The 16,463-nt window shown below is 32.8% G+C and overlaps 1 protein-coding gene across 1 annotated transcript in view; it reads right to left on the minus strand.

Annotated features, from left to right (window-relative positions):
• The window catches only part of LOC149426019 (uncharacterized), a 283,598-nt gene that overhangs the window by 82,768 nt on the left and 184,367 nt on the right, over positions 1–16,463 (minus strand). Inside the window, exon 3 of the mRNA XM_089642882.1 lies at positions 2,952–3,124. Within this exon, the coding sequence (XP_089499008.1) occupies positions 2,952–3,124 (173 nt within the window). The remainder of the gene's footprint in view (positions 1–2,951; positions 3,125–16,463) is intronic.

Here is a 16,463-nt window from a genome sequence, read left to right on the forward strand (position 1 = left end):
TGGGTTATCCTTAGAAGATAGACATGTAACTAGCTGACGTGTACCCGGCCTTGCTGTGGGTTATCCTTAGAAGATAGACATGTAACTAGCTGACGTGTACCCGGCCTTGCTGTGGGTTATCCTTAGAAGATAGACATGTAACTAGCTGACGTGTACCCGGCCTTGCTGTGGGTTGTCCTTAGAAGATAGACATGTAACTAGCTGACGTGTACCCGGCCTTGCTGTGGGTTATCCTTAGAAGATAGACATGTAACTAGCTGACGTGTACCCGGCCTTGCTGTGGGTTATCCTTAGAAGATAGACATGTAACTAGCTGACGTGTACCCGGCCTTGCTGTGGGTTATCCTTAGAAGATAGACATGTAACTAGCTGACGTGTACCCGGCCTTGCTGTGGGTTATCCTTAGAAGATAGACATGTAACTAGCTGACGTGTACCCGGCCTTGCTGTGGGTTATCCTTAGGAGATAGACATATGCCATGGCGGACTTTTCTGTAGGCCTTTTTAAGATATACAATTCCGTTTTGATTTATCACATTAGGTTTACTTTTCTCTACTTTATACAAATATAATATGAATGTATTATATACATAAACCTTTCGGGAGAAAATCTATAAAAGATAGTGAAAACCCTATCAAAATCTGTTGCCTAGTTTAGAAGAAATAAGCGCATAAACAGACAGACACGGATAGCGATATTGTTTTATGCTATTTAGAGATTAATAATAATTGACTGTAAAAAAAAACAAAAAAATACCTAATTAGAATCCCGGGGTTCTTTTAGCCCCTGGTTACGTGTTTCGTCTTTTTTTGTTAGGTTTTCAGTGTCGGCAGTACTTCTAAACTTCTAATTCAATTTATCACATTCCTAACAATCTAAATTTTTATCACCAATTTGGTGTAAATTTTCAGTAATAATAAAACACTTTTACAAAAACTTATTAAGGGTAATAATAAAACAAGTTTTCTGTCGCATAAACACTGGCGTAAACTTTAGAGCGCTTTAAAGAAAGTTGGTATCTTCATTTAACTTTGAATTGAATGGCTGACAAATTACAAAACTTAAAAAGCTAAACCTACTGCAATCCTGGTTAATGTTTTCACGATTGAGTGTTTTTATTTCTTTAACGAATTGTTTAACACACTTTCCTTTCTTTAACAGTTTAATTATTAACTTAAATCATTAAAAAAACCGTGTAATCATAATTTTCATCCAACTTTGGATGTTCAATGGATTTTCCGTGCATTTTCGCAAAACGGTTTGATCAGGAGATCATAAAGTATTGAAGCATTACGGTATTATATTATATCTTGCGACCCATTAACTGGATTTATGGCAATACATTTATGGCACGTATTAACTATGTTACCTAGCGACGTGGAAATAATAATAACACTGTATCATTAGAACGTGATAAATATTGGGTTCAAGTAATTATCTTTGAAATTTCTGCGTACGTTATGAAATGAAATGAACATCATTATTTTTAAACACATCTTTACTTTCTTGGCAAGCAAAAAAAACAATTTCTAGGTAACTAATGAGACTGTGTCAAACGATAATATTCTGTAAGGAAATTGTTCCACCCGGATATCATATTGCAGGAAGATGACGACGTTATGTTCCTTCATAAAACAATTAATAACATGCAGACGCCGTTGTTCCTGTAGTCGTGCATCAGACGATATATATTTCAAACTTTAACCTTAGAGGTTATTTTTGATGAATTTTCATAATCTACCCACACCTAATTGATACTTCTTCATAATTATCACATTCAACATTCTCTCTTCTTGACAAAGTAACATTCGAATTCAAACAACCTCCGTAGAGAAAAGAGAAATCTTTTAATATAAAACTTACAGACACATTTAAATATTCTGACTTTATATTTTTATTTGAGTTCTTCAAATGAATTCAATTATTCCGACTGGCTGAAATCTACTTTTACGAACCGTAAAATGAATGCATGAATTAGTGCGACGTTACCAGGATCGCAACACGCTTGATGAGATACTAGAACTGGTAGAAAAATGATTACAGTGTCTGCATTTTTTAGAGCTTCTAAATAAATTAAATTTTGTCTCTTTCATCGTGTGTCATTAGCAGAATTACAAGGAGAACATGGGAAGAGAAATTCTGTGACACCCTTCATTTCATGTTCTTCTGCACATAAATGGCTTTCTCTTAAATGTGACAATGCTGTGCTTTTACACTATTAGATTTCTCAAATTAACAGGAGCACAGCTTTGCAAAAGATTTAGAAGGTTAACGTCCTTTTAATTTTTTTTAGTAATACGAAATCAATTCAGAGCAAATAGTTTTTAAAGAGCGTAGAATGTGGCTCCGAATCCTTCTGTATCATTGATGTCAGTTATAACCTTCAACAAAACCACTCAAAATTTTTTAAAGACAACTCTCTCGGATAAGCATGGTTTTTTTACGTTAACGCCACACAGGAGGCCCAGAGGAAAATAATTTATCTCAGGGCCTATGTCATCCTTGGAGATGCTGTGTGGAGGGTATTTTTAATGAAATGAAGGAGAGGAAGTTCTGTGAAGGAAAAAGGTATGAGGGGTGGGTGGGAATCTAGGGATCAATGTGTCCAGGAGTGACAGACGAATGATTTATCGCGGCGATGGGTCAAGAGAGACCAGTTGGAAAGATCAAAGGGTCTTCCCAAACAAGCCTCTCCCAATCATCCTGAACACACTTTATCCGTTGAACCAGGGCACCCCTGCTAAATTACCAAACATAGCGAACCACTTGGGGTGAGCTATGGTAGGGGTATTGGTTATCCAATAAATGGTTACCGGGGCGGCGGTACCTAAACCCGCCACCCAAATTGAAAACCAAATAATAAAAAAACGTATAAAAAAGTTCCAAGATACCAGGAGCACAGAACATATAAAGAGTAAATGAAAATTACAAATTAAAGAAAGGCTCATTACCTGCATGATCCAGGAACCGTTCCCGGAGAACGTGTATCCAGCATGTATAATGTGTCGGTGGCGAGTAAAAGAACTCAGTAAGTTGCGCATGCATTGCAGCAGCGTGTTCATCTGAGGGTGAATCAGGATCTCAGTCACCAGGTTTTCTGTGGCGTATTGAATGAGTCTTTCTCCTGCAAAAAAACACACAAAATCAGTCCAAGAACCATACTATAACAATGAACTACAACAAGATTTAAAAAAATAAATTATGTGAAACCTCACAAAAGTGCCCTTGTCTGTAAAGGCGGGGGTGCTATGTAACCACTCGGTCGGGCAGCGTTGTGAACCGGGTTAAGGAAGGGATTTATTAATGCGGGTCTTGAAGAGGCTTAGATTATATAAAGGAGGAAAAACAGATGACAGTGTACTTTGAGTATCACGCATGATGTTAGCTCCTTAGAGCAGGCTCTATTTAAATACCTGTAGAACAGACTCAGCTCATATTGCGGATGTGCATTAGATATGGCAATCGGTCTGTTAATAACAGATTGTCAATCAGACAGACCGCCCAGCCCAAAGGTGGCTCCCAAATTCAATTGTTGGGCAAACTTGAGTTTTGTATAGGGTTAGCAGCTGGTTACTACTGAAGAATCTGATAGCCCCTATACAAGACGCAATCTTTGTTAGTTTGTGGAAATCCCAATTGTCCCAAAAAGTATTTCTAGCTGTTTGAAGTCTATAAATTATTACAACTGATAAAAAAGTTGTTAAAACTGCTCATCGAAGGTGCCACGAGAAATGAAGAACCTAAACAACATCCCAGGGACATTTCATATCAGTATTTTAAAAGTTCACAGTAACGGCTCTTAAACAATTTTAGGCAAAAATGCTAGGTTTGAATCCAAGATTCCATGCCACAAATAATAAGAGAAAACAAGGAATAGCTGTTTTACAAAATGGAATTTAAGTTATTGTTACAGAACAGTGACTTTCATCTTAATGATGGCACTCCTAGCCATCTCAATGTAAACCCTTACTTCTTGTGATAGATCCTTTTATCATTAATCCAAGCTCTTAGAGATTCATAGATAGGCAAATTGAATAACATGTTCAAAGTCGCAATATGTTAGTAAATTTTCAAGGATACAGGAAGCATTACTACTATTGTAAAATTGAACAATCACTCTAAGATAGATTAGAGGGAAAAGTATCAAAGAAAGGGTATTTAAATTGTTGTGTTATTTAATATTCAAGGCTACGCACCCGAGATCATTTCATGTTCCTATAAAAGTTTTTGTTTGCAAAGTGCCTTAATAAATTAAACTGTTATTTTGCTTCGAAAACTACAAATAAAGATAAGATTTGAATACGAAAAGACAATGACAATAACAACATAAACGATAACCAAGAGACTTGAATATTTCCATCGCCTAATGAATAATATATATCCTATCTCCTTTACTTTTATCGAGATTGCGTGCAAGATAGGTATGAATTCTTCTTTTTCGTGGCCTATATCTAACGTAATTTATGTTCACATGAGTCCTTGTAGGAATTCGTAGTTAAGTTTTATGTCCCAAAAGCTTTAGAGGCAGGACCAAATTTATGCGAAGTCAAATTAAGGCAATTTACGGCCTAGTTGTCATTAGTACCCCTTCAGGTTCCAAAACTTTGAGAATTTATGAAATTGTCAAGTATCATAATGATAAGCTTTTGAATTTGTTAAAGTAGGTAGCGTTATAAATTTACACTCCTAGATCTTTTAAGTTGAGTTTTCGCATTTTCGAGTGTCACCGTTATTAGTTTTATAAATTGCCTCGTGTAACTTGCTAAATTTATTTGCTTGCATGACGTTTATAAATATTTTTTCCAGAAATAGGTACGTGCTTAGTCCTCACAACTTTAAAAAATAAGTACCAAACTTTAAAAAGTAAATATCACCTAATTTTGTTAGTTCTATGATCTGATTAAAAGAGTTTTTACTTTTGTTATCATCGAAAAGGGCTAAAACAAAAAAAAAACAATATCAATATCATAAACCCATGAAGGAAATATCACTGACGTGTGAAATTTGTGAAAAAGGTGGGCAAATTATGGTTTTGCATTACAATACCTATTTAAAACTCGTCATGTTTTAAATAGGTATTGATTTTATTTTAAACAGTTTTTTGATTTTCTTTTAAATCTTTGTGGCATCTACTCTGACCTTCAATACTTAAAGGTAGTGACAGAGCATGCTGTATACATCGAAGCTTTTTTGGGCGTGGCCTATACCGATAATGTATTTAGGTGTCACACTACGATATAATCTTCCTGTGGAGAGGGGGTCAGATCAGCTGGGGAACTGCCGCGGAATATCATTTATTTGTATGGGATCTGTCACTTTGATGAGATGACAGCCGCGTGATCACGGCGCATCATCGTCGCAACGCCTACACTTATAACACATCATTAGTCAGGTTTAACAGGTATGTATGGGATTGTAGCGATATGGAGTTATAAAACGCTTTTATGTCACTATATATATACTAAGTTTATGGTACGGTAGGAAAAGCATCACCTTTGTTTGACCTGATTTAAAAAAAATTTCAAATGCCATATGTTGACCTATTTAAAAATGCTGCTGGTGGCGGGTACTTAAGTGGTGATGCGGATACGAGAAATTCTTCGTTTAAGTGGGCACTTAATGCAATTTTTAAGACGACATGATATCATACTAACATTAAGTAGCATGATATAAAACTCAAGCTTCCACGAAAAGAATAATAAAATTATTTCAAGACGAACGTAGTACCCATAAATGGTGGTAAAAGACTTAAAATAATACATATACCTCTTTTTAAATACATCTATTAAAATTTAGATTTTGTTTTCTTGCATCAGTGAATGCAAATCTTGAAAGTTGAACTTAACCCACTTCTTGACATCCTACTGAGCCGAAACTCGGCAGAGACTCAATATCGATGACAATGCATTCATGCTGCAATGGCAATCAAGCATTCACAAAAATACGCATTTCTCTGAAATTGGATGACGTTAGAGCAGTTAATATCCGTAATAAATGTCGAAATAAAAGGTCTAAATAAAAGGTCTGCACAGCGATGACTCGTCCCGGCTATTCTACGGTGTATCAAGGCAGTAAACCAATGCACCTCTGCGAACATCTGAGAGGCGCTGCATCGCCAAGGGAGGCCGAACAGCGCCCTATAAGCGTGGTAATACTGTAATGTATGTCATAAAAACATGCGTAATAAATTTAAATTTATCTACGATGTCTAAAAAATTCACTGGGTTTAGTAACAGTGGTTAAGATTAATTATCCAAACCTTTTTGATTTTTTTTTGTTGTTATCTGATTTGTTTTTAATTAAATTTTTCAATGTATTTTTAAACAATAATTATGAAAACCAATTTGTAAATCTTACATTTTACCCTGAGGGAAGCAAATCCTTAATGAAAAACAAAATTAAAATACACATTTTAATTTTTTCTCTTCTGAGAATTTAAGCGATTTGAAAAAAAGTTTTATTCTAATATTCAGATTAAAGAATATTAAATAGATTTCCTTATATTCAAATAACGACAACCTAGAGATATTAAAATTTATTTATGATATTAAAAAACAACTAGGTACGTAAAGAGAATTATTTTCAGAATTATAATTTTAAGAATTTTTTTTCTTTCGTTTTCCAATGTTTTTTACGATAGTCAACATAATATTTTCTCGGTGCTCATAAATATTGATTAAAATGTGAAAAAAATATTCTGAATAATTAAAATATATATGTATGAACTTCTTAAACATTTTCATGAAAAATCTTGCTTCTGCAACAAAGAAGCAATATTCACAAGCTACGCAAAAAAAGTTATTTATTTCATAAAATAAAACTAGCAAGGCTTCAGGGAGCTTATTATATTGAAGTAAAAAAATGCGTTTATGAAATATGGTTCTCTTATCTATGTATGCAGAGAAATAAAGAAGTAGTAAAAAGTTTGCATTTTCTCAGAGAATATTGAAGCTTTTTAAAGAAACATCGTATAGTATATTTACAAAGGCAGTGGGGGTATATTAATATCTTGAAGGGTATGTCAATGTCGTTTAAACACTCCCCTCCTCCACCCTTATACATAATTTCAACACACCCCGATACCGAATTAACAATGCCCGGGGTTGACAATTGAAATCTACATAATCTATGGAACTGACGTTGATTGTACGATAAAGCATTCATAAAACAAAGATTTATATATTATGTATCAGTAGTTACTATTTTGTAATCATTTTCTTAATTGAAAATATGGAACGAACAATTTGTAACATGATTTATTTTCTGTTAGGTATATGCCTCTTTCAAGCTTTATAGCTCATTATGGAAATGCCGTGGTGATTTAAAATTAGTTGTGTTCGACCATAAAATTTAAGAAGAAAAGGCTGTTCAAATTTCATGACGCCAGAACTAACCGTTAGAGAATTTGAGCTGCTTCAGATATAACAGATTTTCTGATTTATAAAAAAGGTAATTTCGTAGTTTCTGTACGTCAAATAAGAAAACTATTTAATTTAAACCTTTTTTATTTCATACACTAATTAAGTAAATAAAAAAACCTACTACAGATTATGATTTTGGAATCGAACGAGGAATTATTGAATGGAGATCTTCTATATCGTACGTACATAATTTAAATACAATTCAACAATTCACCATACTGAAAGTACCCATAAGAACGCCTTTGATTGAAATTTTCAATACTTTTGATGTACCAAATGTACAGCAAATATATGCCAAAAATATACTATTGAAACTATTAAAAAATACGGAATCCTCTACTAGACCGTGTATTCATTACGCTACATCGAATCAAAATGACATTCCAAGTTATAAAACCATGTTCGGACAAAGAAACTACATTTATTTTGCAACAAAACATTTCCTTTCTCAAATATAAAATGAATAGAAAATAATGAGTACAAACGAAAAGTGAAAATCTGGCTGAAAGAGGTCAGTGAAAAACTTAAATAAACGAGAAAAAAGGTGCAGTTTTCTTACAAATTCCCCCAAAAAAAACAAATATTTATTCGAAATATCGAGAAGTCTCATTTTTTCTACGATTGGAGAAAAAAAGTTATAAGTTAGCGTTTTTGACAAAAATTTTCACGTTTGATATTTAAATTTTATTATTTAGAAATAGTAATGTTTATTTTAAATGAGTACACTGGAAGGATAATTTTATCTAGTTTCTAAAACAGTATTTTATGGAAAATTAAACATATAAGTTGTATGTAGCGCATTTGAAATACACAGAAAACATTGCAAACTGAACAAAAGTGTTAGAAGTACTGTAGAGTTAAACTAAAATTCACTAATTAATCAATTACAACCGTTATTCCAAAACTAAATTATACCAAAACTTGTGTATATTTTAAAGTTACAAAATAATATTAGAAATAGAAGGAATAGAAGAAAAGTACAGATTTTTGATACATAACTTCATAAATCCATTTAACAACCAACGAGAAATAATACTACGCCGAGATTGGAAAGTTCAAACTAAGTTGGGAGTGTGTTTTTTAACGTAAATAACGGAATAGAAATATTTATGTTACGACGGACAGCACAATGGTACCGAGTGGAAATTACAGGAGCAATATATCCGTGTGAAAGTTTCGCACAGTGTTGGAAGTTGTTTGTGACAGACAATTTAATTCCTGTCAATGTTTCATTGTATGGAAAAATATTGAAACTTCACAAATATACATTGGAAAGCAAAATAATTCCTACGCGTTACTGATTGAAATGAAAAAATATTCGATGTGTTTTCATCGACACTGTTGAAATATGACGATTTTTTAAAAGTTTGATATTGGAAAACTGTCTAAATTAAAAGGTTAAGGCGATGCCATACGTAGTAATGCAAAATCATGTGTTTTTGGTTTGAAAATTTGGTCACCTAGAAATGTTTCAGATGCTTTAATTAAAAACTGCGAGTAGAATACATCTTGGCCTTTGAAATAATCGAGTATTTTTTAGATATATCTTTTTATAAGCCCAGAAAAAAATAATGTATAAGGCCTATGAAAACTGCTTTAAAGTTCAAAATCTTCTACTTACGAACCCATTTTCGGTTCTGATTTTATTGTAAAATGTGGTAAATTAAGTTATTTATAAAATTATCGAAAAAAAAAGAATATTTATTCCTGAACATCCCCAAAATAAAATAAAAGGCACTTTTTGGCCATGTTTTTTTCTTGCATAAATCAAAACAGGCGGATGGTGTTAAACGGGAATTTAAACCTTATCGCCATCTACGTAAGGATTGTTATTGATAGCGACTCAATTTAAAATATTACACGACGTAGTGCATCGCCTTAAAGTTGAATGGCATTTTTTAAATAAAAAAACTGTTTTCCTGAATTTTATATTAGACTTGGTTTGCTAAGCATATATTTATTAAGAGTAGCCTCAATGATGCTATATCTCCTATTTATGTGCAATATTTATTATTTATTTATAATTAATAGCACAAGTGCTATTTAAATGCATGATAGTCATTAAAATTCATAGTACAATATATAAAGAAGACAAAAAAGATAGGTAAAAGACAAAAGAAAAAATATACACTAGTACAAAGTTAATGAAAGAAATGAAGAAGAAACAGAAACAAAAACAAAAACAAAACAGAAAAAAAAATTATTTAGTACAGCTTTATACTTGAATAGAGGGATATTAAAAACATCAGCTAACATAGAATGAAAATTATAAATGGTGTGTAATATATTTAACACAGAATTGAAGACTGAAACCGTAGTATAGTTATGGCGCCTTGCTATTCAAATGTTACCATTAGATTGATATTTAAAGGCTCCATAGCTCATAAAGGATTTTTTGTTCAAAATTATATTAAGCTTTAATGATTGAAGAAAGCTATTTATTCACTCTTTAATTATTCTAGTAATGAATACAGATAACAGTTTGACCTTACATAACGGTTGTTAGTTGTTCACCCGTGAAAAATAACATAACTGAGATTTTTTTTAAATCTTTTTTACGTTTTTAAATAATATAATTTCAGAAGTACCTACGCAAATTTTAAAACTAAAAAATCAACCCTTAATAACAAAGTTTTTCTTTTACAACACATCTATTTTAAAACTTAAACAAAAAAATTATTTGAATAAGGATTGAACCTTCCGTTACCGACCTTGCCAGATGCCGATCGTGTAGTACTGACACTTACTTCGTATATTTACTGCTATATTTTGTCCGCGTGCGTGTACGTTATTGATACCAGAAGTATCAATATATCAAGATAGAATGCAAAGTTATAGACAACGAGTCTATCTGCTGAGTTTCAGATCGATCGGATATCGGGAAGTGGATTAATTTCCGCTTCTAAGCTTGGCATTCAATCATTACCGAAAACAAATGAAAAATAGATTAATTTAAAAATACATAATTCTTATTTTCATTACATAATATTATAATCTTATTTCTAATATCTTTGATTATAATGAATTTATTCAGGCATTCTTACCGATGGTGGTGTAATGGTAATCATATTTGCCTTCCAATCAATTGATCGGGATTTGATTCGAGATCGGAAGTGACAATTATTTTTAAAATGCTTATTTTTAAAAATTTTATGTATATCAAAATCTTAATTTTATAAAAAAATATACATAATATCCCGTGATTTTTCGTGGGTGTGCGCTGGTTACAGAATAAATTAAACGTTCTTGTAAAAAAATAAAAATAAAGAATACTTTATTTTTATAAACTCACACTCATCAGAATTAACTTTTGAAAATTTTCTCTATGGTTTATATAAAGTTTTCATATTATGTACCTAAACCAGTGTATATATTACACGTTTTATTTCCAAAGTAAAGTAGTCCCCAAACAAACCACAATATTCCGATAGCTTTAATAAATATTAACTAGATGGCAGCACATCACACTACTGAATGCGGGATTAAAATATTTGAATTAATAGTACGCGCCGACAAAAGGTGACGCTAACCTACACCACCGCTGTCCGCTGCTAACCGCAGCTATTATGAAAAGCATTTTAAAGCGGTCCAAATGAATGGAGGCTTTTTCCAAAAGCTTTCACAAACAGTGGAGGTTGAGCTTCCTCAATTGTTGGGCGCTATTTATGCAAAGGATTAAGGAGTCCAAAATTTGAAAGGCTTTCAGTTGGTTCATTGTGTAGAAGCGGGTATAGGTACCGCCACCCCGGGAACCGTTCATTGGATAACCAACACCGCTGCCATAGGTCGCCCCAAGTGGTTCGCTACTTAGGCGACTTAGCAGGAGTGCGCAGGTTCACAGAGTGATGTTTTTCTAGGTCTTGGCGGCGGAAGCGTCTGCTCCACTTACTGTGTTGCGGGTCGGATCTGGAGAGACTGTTTTAGGGAGACCATTTGACCTCTCCAGCAGGATTCTCAACCCTTCAACCGCAGTGGGAGGGATGGATTCATATGTTCATCACTCCTGGACACTTTGACCCCAAGATTCCTACCCATCCTTTATAAATTTACCCTTCCGTGAACTAAAACTCCGACCTTTCCTTCAAAATACCCTCCACGCAGCATCCCCATAGATGACCTTATTTCGTCAGAGCCTACTGTTTGGAGCTTGTTTAAAAATAATCTGGATTAAGACGATGCACTACGTCGTGTAATATTTTAAATTGAGCTGCTATCAATAACAACCCCTACGTAGATGGCGATAAGGTTTAAATTCCCGCTTAACACTATCCGCCTGTTTTGATTGATGCAAGAAAAAAACATGGCCAAAAAGTGCCTTTTATTATATTTTGTAGATGTTCAGGCATAAATATTCAATTTTTTTCCGATCATTTTATAAATAACTTAATTTTCCACATTATACAATAAAATCATAACCGAAAATGGGTTCGTAAGAAGGAGATTTTGAACTTTAAAGCAGTTTTCATAGGCCTATACATTATTTTTTCTGGGCTTATAAAAAGACTTATACAAAAAATACTCGATCATTTCAAAGGTCAAGATGTATTCTACTCGCAATACCTAATTAAAGCATCTGAAACATTTCTAGGCGACCAAATTTTCAAACCAAAAACATATGATTTTGCATTACTACGTATGGCATCACCTTAATGTAGTTTTGTTGTGTGTAAAGCAAAATATTTTTTTTAATGCTTTTAGATCATCGTCTAATCCCAACTGCATCGGTGCCAAGCTGGGAGAAACGACGAACCAGTGTCCAATATTAACTATCATACAAATTTTAAATTTGCAGTATTAGATTAGGTAACAACAACTGTTGTTTCTGTGTTTTTGTCTTGGTTTATTATTTTCATTAAAATTGACATCTACACTCATCTGATTAAAACTACCATCCCTAAAGATACATTGACCCACTTGGTCATAGTTATAAATCTTAGTTGAAGTCACTAGCTATTATAAGTCACTAGTTGTACGTATGTACATGTCAGTAGTTAGTTGCTAACCATAAGTTTAGTTGTAAGTCACTAGTTATAAATCTTAGTTTTAAGTCACTATTAATAAATCTTAACTGTAAGTTGTTAGTTATAAGTCTGAGTCACTCATCTGATTAAAACTACCATCCCTAAATATACATTGACCCACTTGGTCATAGTTATAAGTCTTAGTTGAAGTCACTAGCTATTATAAGTCACTAGTTGTACGCATGTACGCCTCAGTAGTTAGTTGCTAACTATAAGTTTAGTTGTAAATCACTAGTTATAAATCTTAGTTTTAAGTCACTAGTAATAAATCTTAACTGTAAGTTCTTAGTTATAAGTCTGAGTGATAAAGTGTAGGTTAAATAAATTATGTTGTGAAGCTCCTTTAGGATGATTTTCGAACAAAAGCGGTGCTATGGAAATAATCCAACCATAACCTTTCGCGTGTGGAGTAAATTTCATTTTAATATTTTTTCTTGTCATACTATGCTGTGATAGAACATGTGTTCTGCCGTGTGGTATCTTGAACAATTCGTGGTGATATCAAAGGCTAAGGTATCAAATGATGTACATATTTACTAATTTAGTAGCTATTCAAAGCCTACTAATAATTCCATTACGAAGAGTTTTTTTCAGCTTTTAGAATATCATCGTAAGTCGATAAATACTTGGTAATCCTTAATTTATTATCGATCAGAAAATAACCGCATTTTCATTACAAGGACTCCAATAAAACCTTTTTAGGGGTTGAAATTAAAATTGAATTTCTTAGAGCCAACAAGGCGGAATAAAATTTGATTTGAAAATGATTTCGCTCGAACTGTTTTTCAATTATTGCATTGAGGCGAAATTTTTATAAGAAATTTATCAAAACAATTGTTCCTGATACTTCTACAGACTTGTCGTAATGATAAGAAATTTAAAATCCATTTTGTCACTTTTACGAAGGATTAAAAATAATTGCTCTGAATTTGGTTTATTCGACTTAAGGTCTTTTCGTAAAATGGGAGCTGGATAACATTTTCTAAAATTATTTTGCAGCACGCTATATAAAACATATTACGGCATTATGTTTGTGAGAACTTTACGCCGTACTTCAATATCGATAAAGAAAAAACACGAATAATAATTTTTTGAAAAATGAATAATTAAAAACTAAATATTTCGGCTTCTTGAAGCACGGAGATTGTTGTGTAATAGAGGTTTTCTGACTAACAGATTTTAATTCTTTACTTGACCCTTTAATTAACCCCTTAATTCTTTACTTTTCTTTATTTTAATTTTCTGCCCCTAAGATATGTGTACACATTACACTTATAAAAATCCTTATGAAATATTCTCAAAGTTACTCACTAAAGTAACGTTAACACTATGTAATATCTAATATAAGACCGGTCAGTGGTTGAGTGGGCATAGCGCTTGGGTCTCACCCGAGCGTCGCGTGTTCGATTCCTCGGCTGGCTAAGTCCTCCATCACAACACAAGCAACATTTTCGACTTTCTGTGGTGGCAGTAGGAGATTTTCAAACATTGTTGGGTTATTCGTAACCCGGGAATGTTTGTCTTTCTTTATTAAAAAAAAAATATATATCTAAACAAAATATTTAAGAGTTTTTCTGCGTCAAAACACGGAGAAAAATGACATATTGGTAAGTTATTAAAAAATCTCTTAAAATTATTGATAATCCGGTTAAAAACGGGATTGCAGGCCCTTAACGATTGAATTAAGAGCTTTCCCTATAATCTTTTAGTAAAATACGTATTTTCATAATAATGTATTATTATGAAAATTTTTCGCATTTCGTAATTATCAAGGCAATTGCAGTTGCATGAACACGATATTTTAGAAATTTACTAAAAGTTTATCATGAAACGGCATTCAATCTTGTTTTTAACCGGATTACCAACAATTTGAAGAGATTCTTAATAATATGTAAATGAAATACTTTTTAACGCCACTCTTAATTAATAATAATCTACATGTTTCAAAGCCATTGGCATTTTCTTCAAGATAGTGAAAATTAACGAATTTTAAAATAGACGAGTATAATAGATTAATATTATGTATTTTTTATTAAAACTGTTAATATTATGTATTTTTTACAAAATCTCAGAGAGATTTTGTATCGAAATAAAGTGATGTAAACAAAGTTATTTGTGTTTTAATAAAAAATAAATAATGCCATCACAAAGTGAAAAGCAGTTAGAAGAAGTTTTCTTCGAAAAATTAATATTATGTTATTATAGATTATTATTATATTATAATAGATTCTAAATAACTCATTTTTATCCGTGTACAGGTAAAAACATAAAGTTCTAAATAATCTATCTTTGAATCTATTCTGTGTATTTATAAACCTCTTCCAAGCATTTCCATTAAATTCTCAACAAATCTTAACTCTCTAAAGAAGTAATATGATAAAGTCAACTAAAATACTGCTTAATCTGTGTGGAATATTTTTTTACTAAATCCAAAAGAGTTGCAGAAATAAAAATCGGTGTCTGGCCGATGAGAAAATTTGACAATGCAATCACGACCATCTTTAGCAGGTTTGGTTGGATAAATATGAGTTCACAAAAGGCATGAATCCGTACCGTTGCCAAAAGATTTTAGATTAGTGCAATTTCTCTTCTGCTTCATTGTGTTTTTTCGAGAATGCTAAAATGTTATAGATTGCACTAGGTTGAAGGTTTGTTAAGAAAATTGGTGTGGTTACTGAGAACTGGATACAGTCAATTACAAATAACAATGAAAGTGCGATATCTTGGTATGAAACCAATGGGTTATATAGAATCAAAAGCAGAACTATTCATAAAATAAAAATAAAATACCATGGGGTTACTTAACGACATAAAAAGCGACTCGAACTTATTCCATTCATAGATTATAACAGGTTAACATTAAAATCATCAATTATTGAAGACAATGTTAGCGATTCCTAAACGAAAATTTGAAACAGAAAAATCAGAAAAAGATACCCTTGCCTTGCCGGGGCACCGCTCTACCAACTGAGAACTAATGGAACCCTATCTCCTTCGGTCATATTTAACTGTATCATACTTCGAATAAGAACTACCAACATTGTCTTAATTTTTCTCACCGCTCATTTTTATTGGCAACTATCTTTATGTATGATGACAAAATTCAACCCGAACTAAATGCAATCTAGACAGGGTCTTTAGATAAACAAATCTAATTTTAATTTTAATGTGCGACATCAAGCAAGGGAAATAATGAGACCGAGTCAGTGGACATCTTCAATTTATCTCTTAAAAAATACAAAAGAATGTTTCTGAGGCAGTTTAGTTATGTAAAATAAATATTGTATAAATTTGACTTTTCATATGTAAAATCTAATAATTTTTACTATTCATGTATGATCAAACAGAGATGCATTCATTCCATCGAAGAAATAAAATATTTGCGACTTGTATAGAATCATGGCTCCCACTGAATGGTGAATGCAGTTCCTTTATGGCAATGATCGGAAATCCGCAAGGCAAACAGATGACAACAGGGGAAGTGCATTCCCTCGAGTGTCGGGCCACTGCCATCGAGCCACCAGGTCCGCCCAGCCACCCTCCCACCCTGTGGGGGACTTTTATTCTTTGTCAGTTCAATTTGTGGGAAAGCTTTCCACAGTGGGAATCAGGTTAAAGCTTTTAGGGATGAAATAATAAAGGTTGTTTTTAATGGAACCGTTTCATTGTGCAATCAATATTTTCGATTTGTTATAATTAACCCTAGACCAATTGGCAGTTTTAACATTTTGATAAATTTTTTAGATATCATCAAACGATTATTTTTCTTAGCAGATGTCCAAAATTTCGTAAATTTCGAATCGATAGAGCAAGATACGACACGATATGATACGATTTTACCACCCCAGCCAGAAGCACTACTGTGCCGGTGAGACCGGTACACCAGGGGGCACTGTTTTGTTAGGACTTGGAACACAAGCTCTGATGATTGGAAGGAGGTTGGAGATTAATCGACAGGTACACATGGTAACCTAAAAAGCTATTGGCTTATTTAGGATGGATGGGATTAAAGGAATATATT

The sequence above is a fragment of the Hesperophylax consimilis genome, chromosome 2 (genome assembly GCF_061612785.1).
Source record: "Hesperophylax consimilis isolate HC1 chromosome 2, BYU_Hcon_1.0, whole genome shotgun sequence".
In the NCBI taxonomy this organism is placed as follows: Eukaryota; Metazoa; Arthropoda; class Insecta; order Trichoptera; family Limnephilidae; genus Hesperophylax; species Hesperophylax consimilis.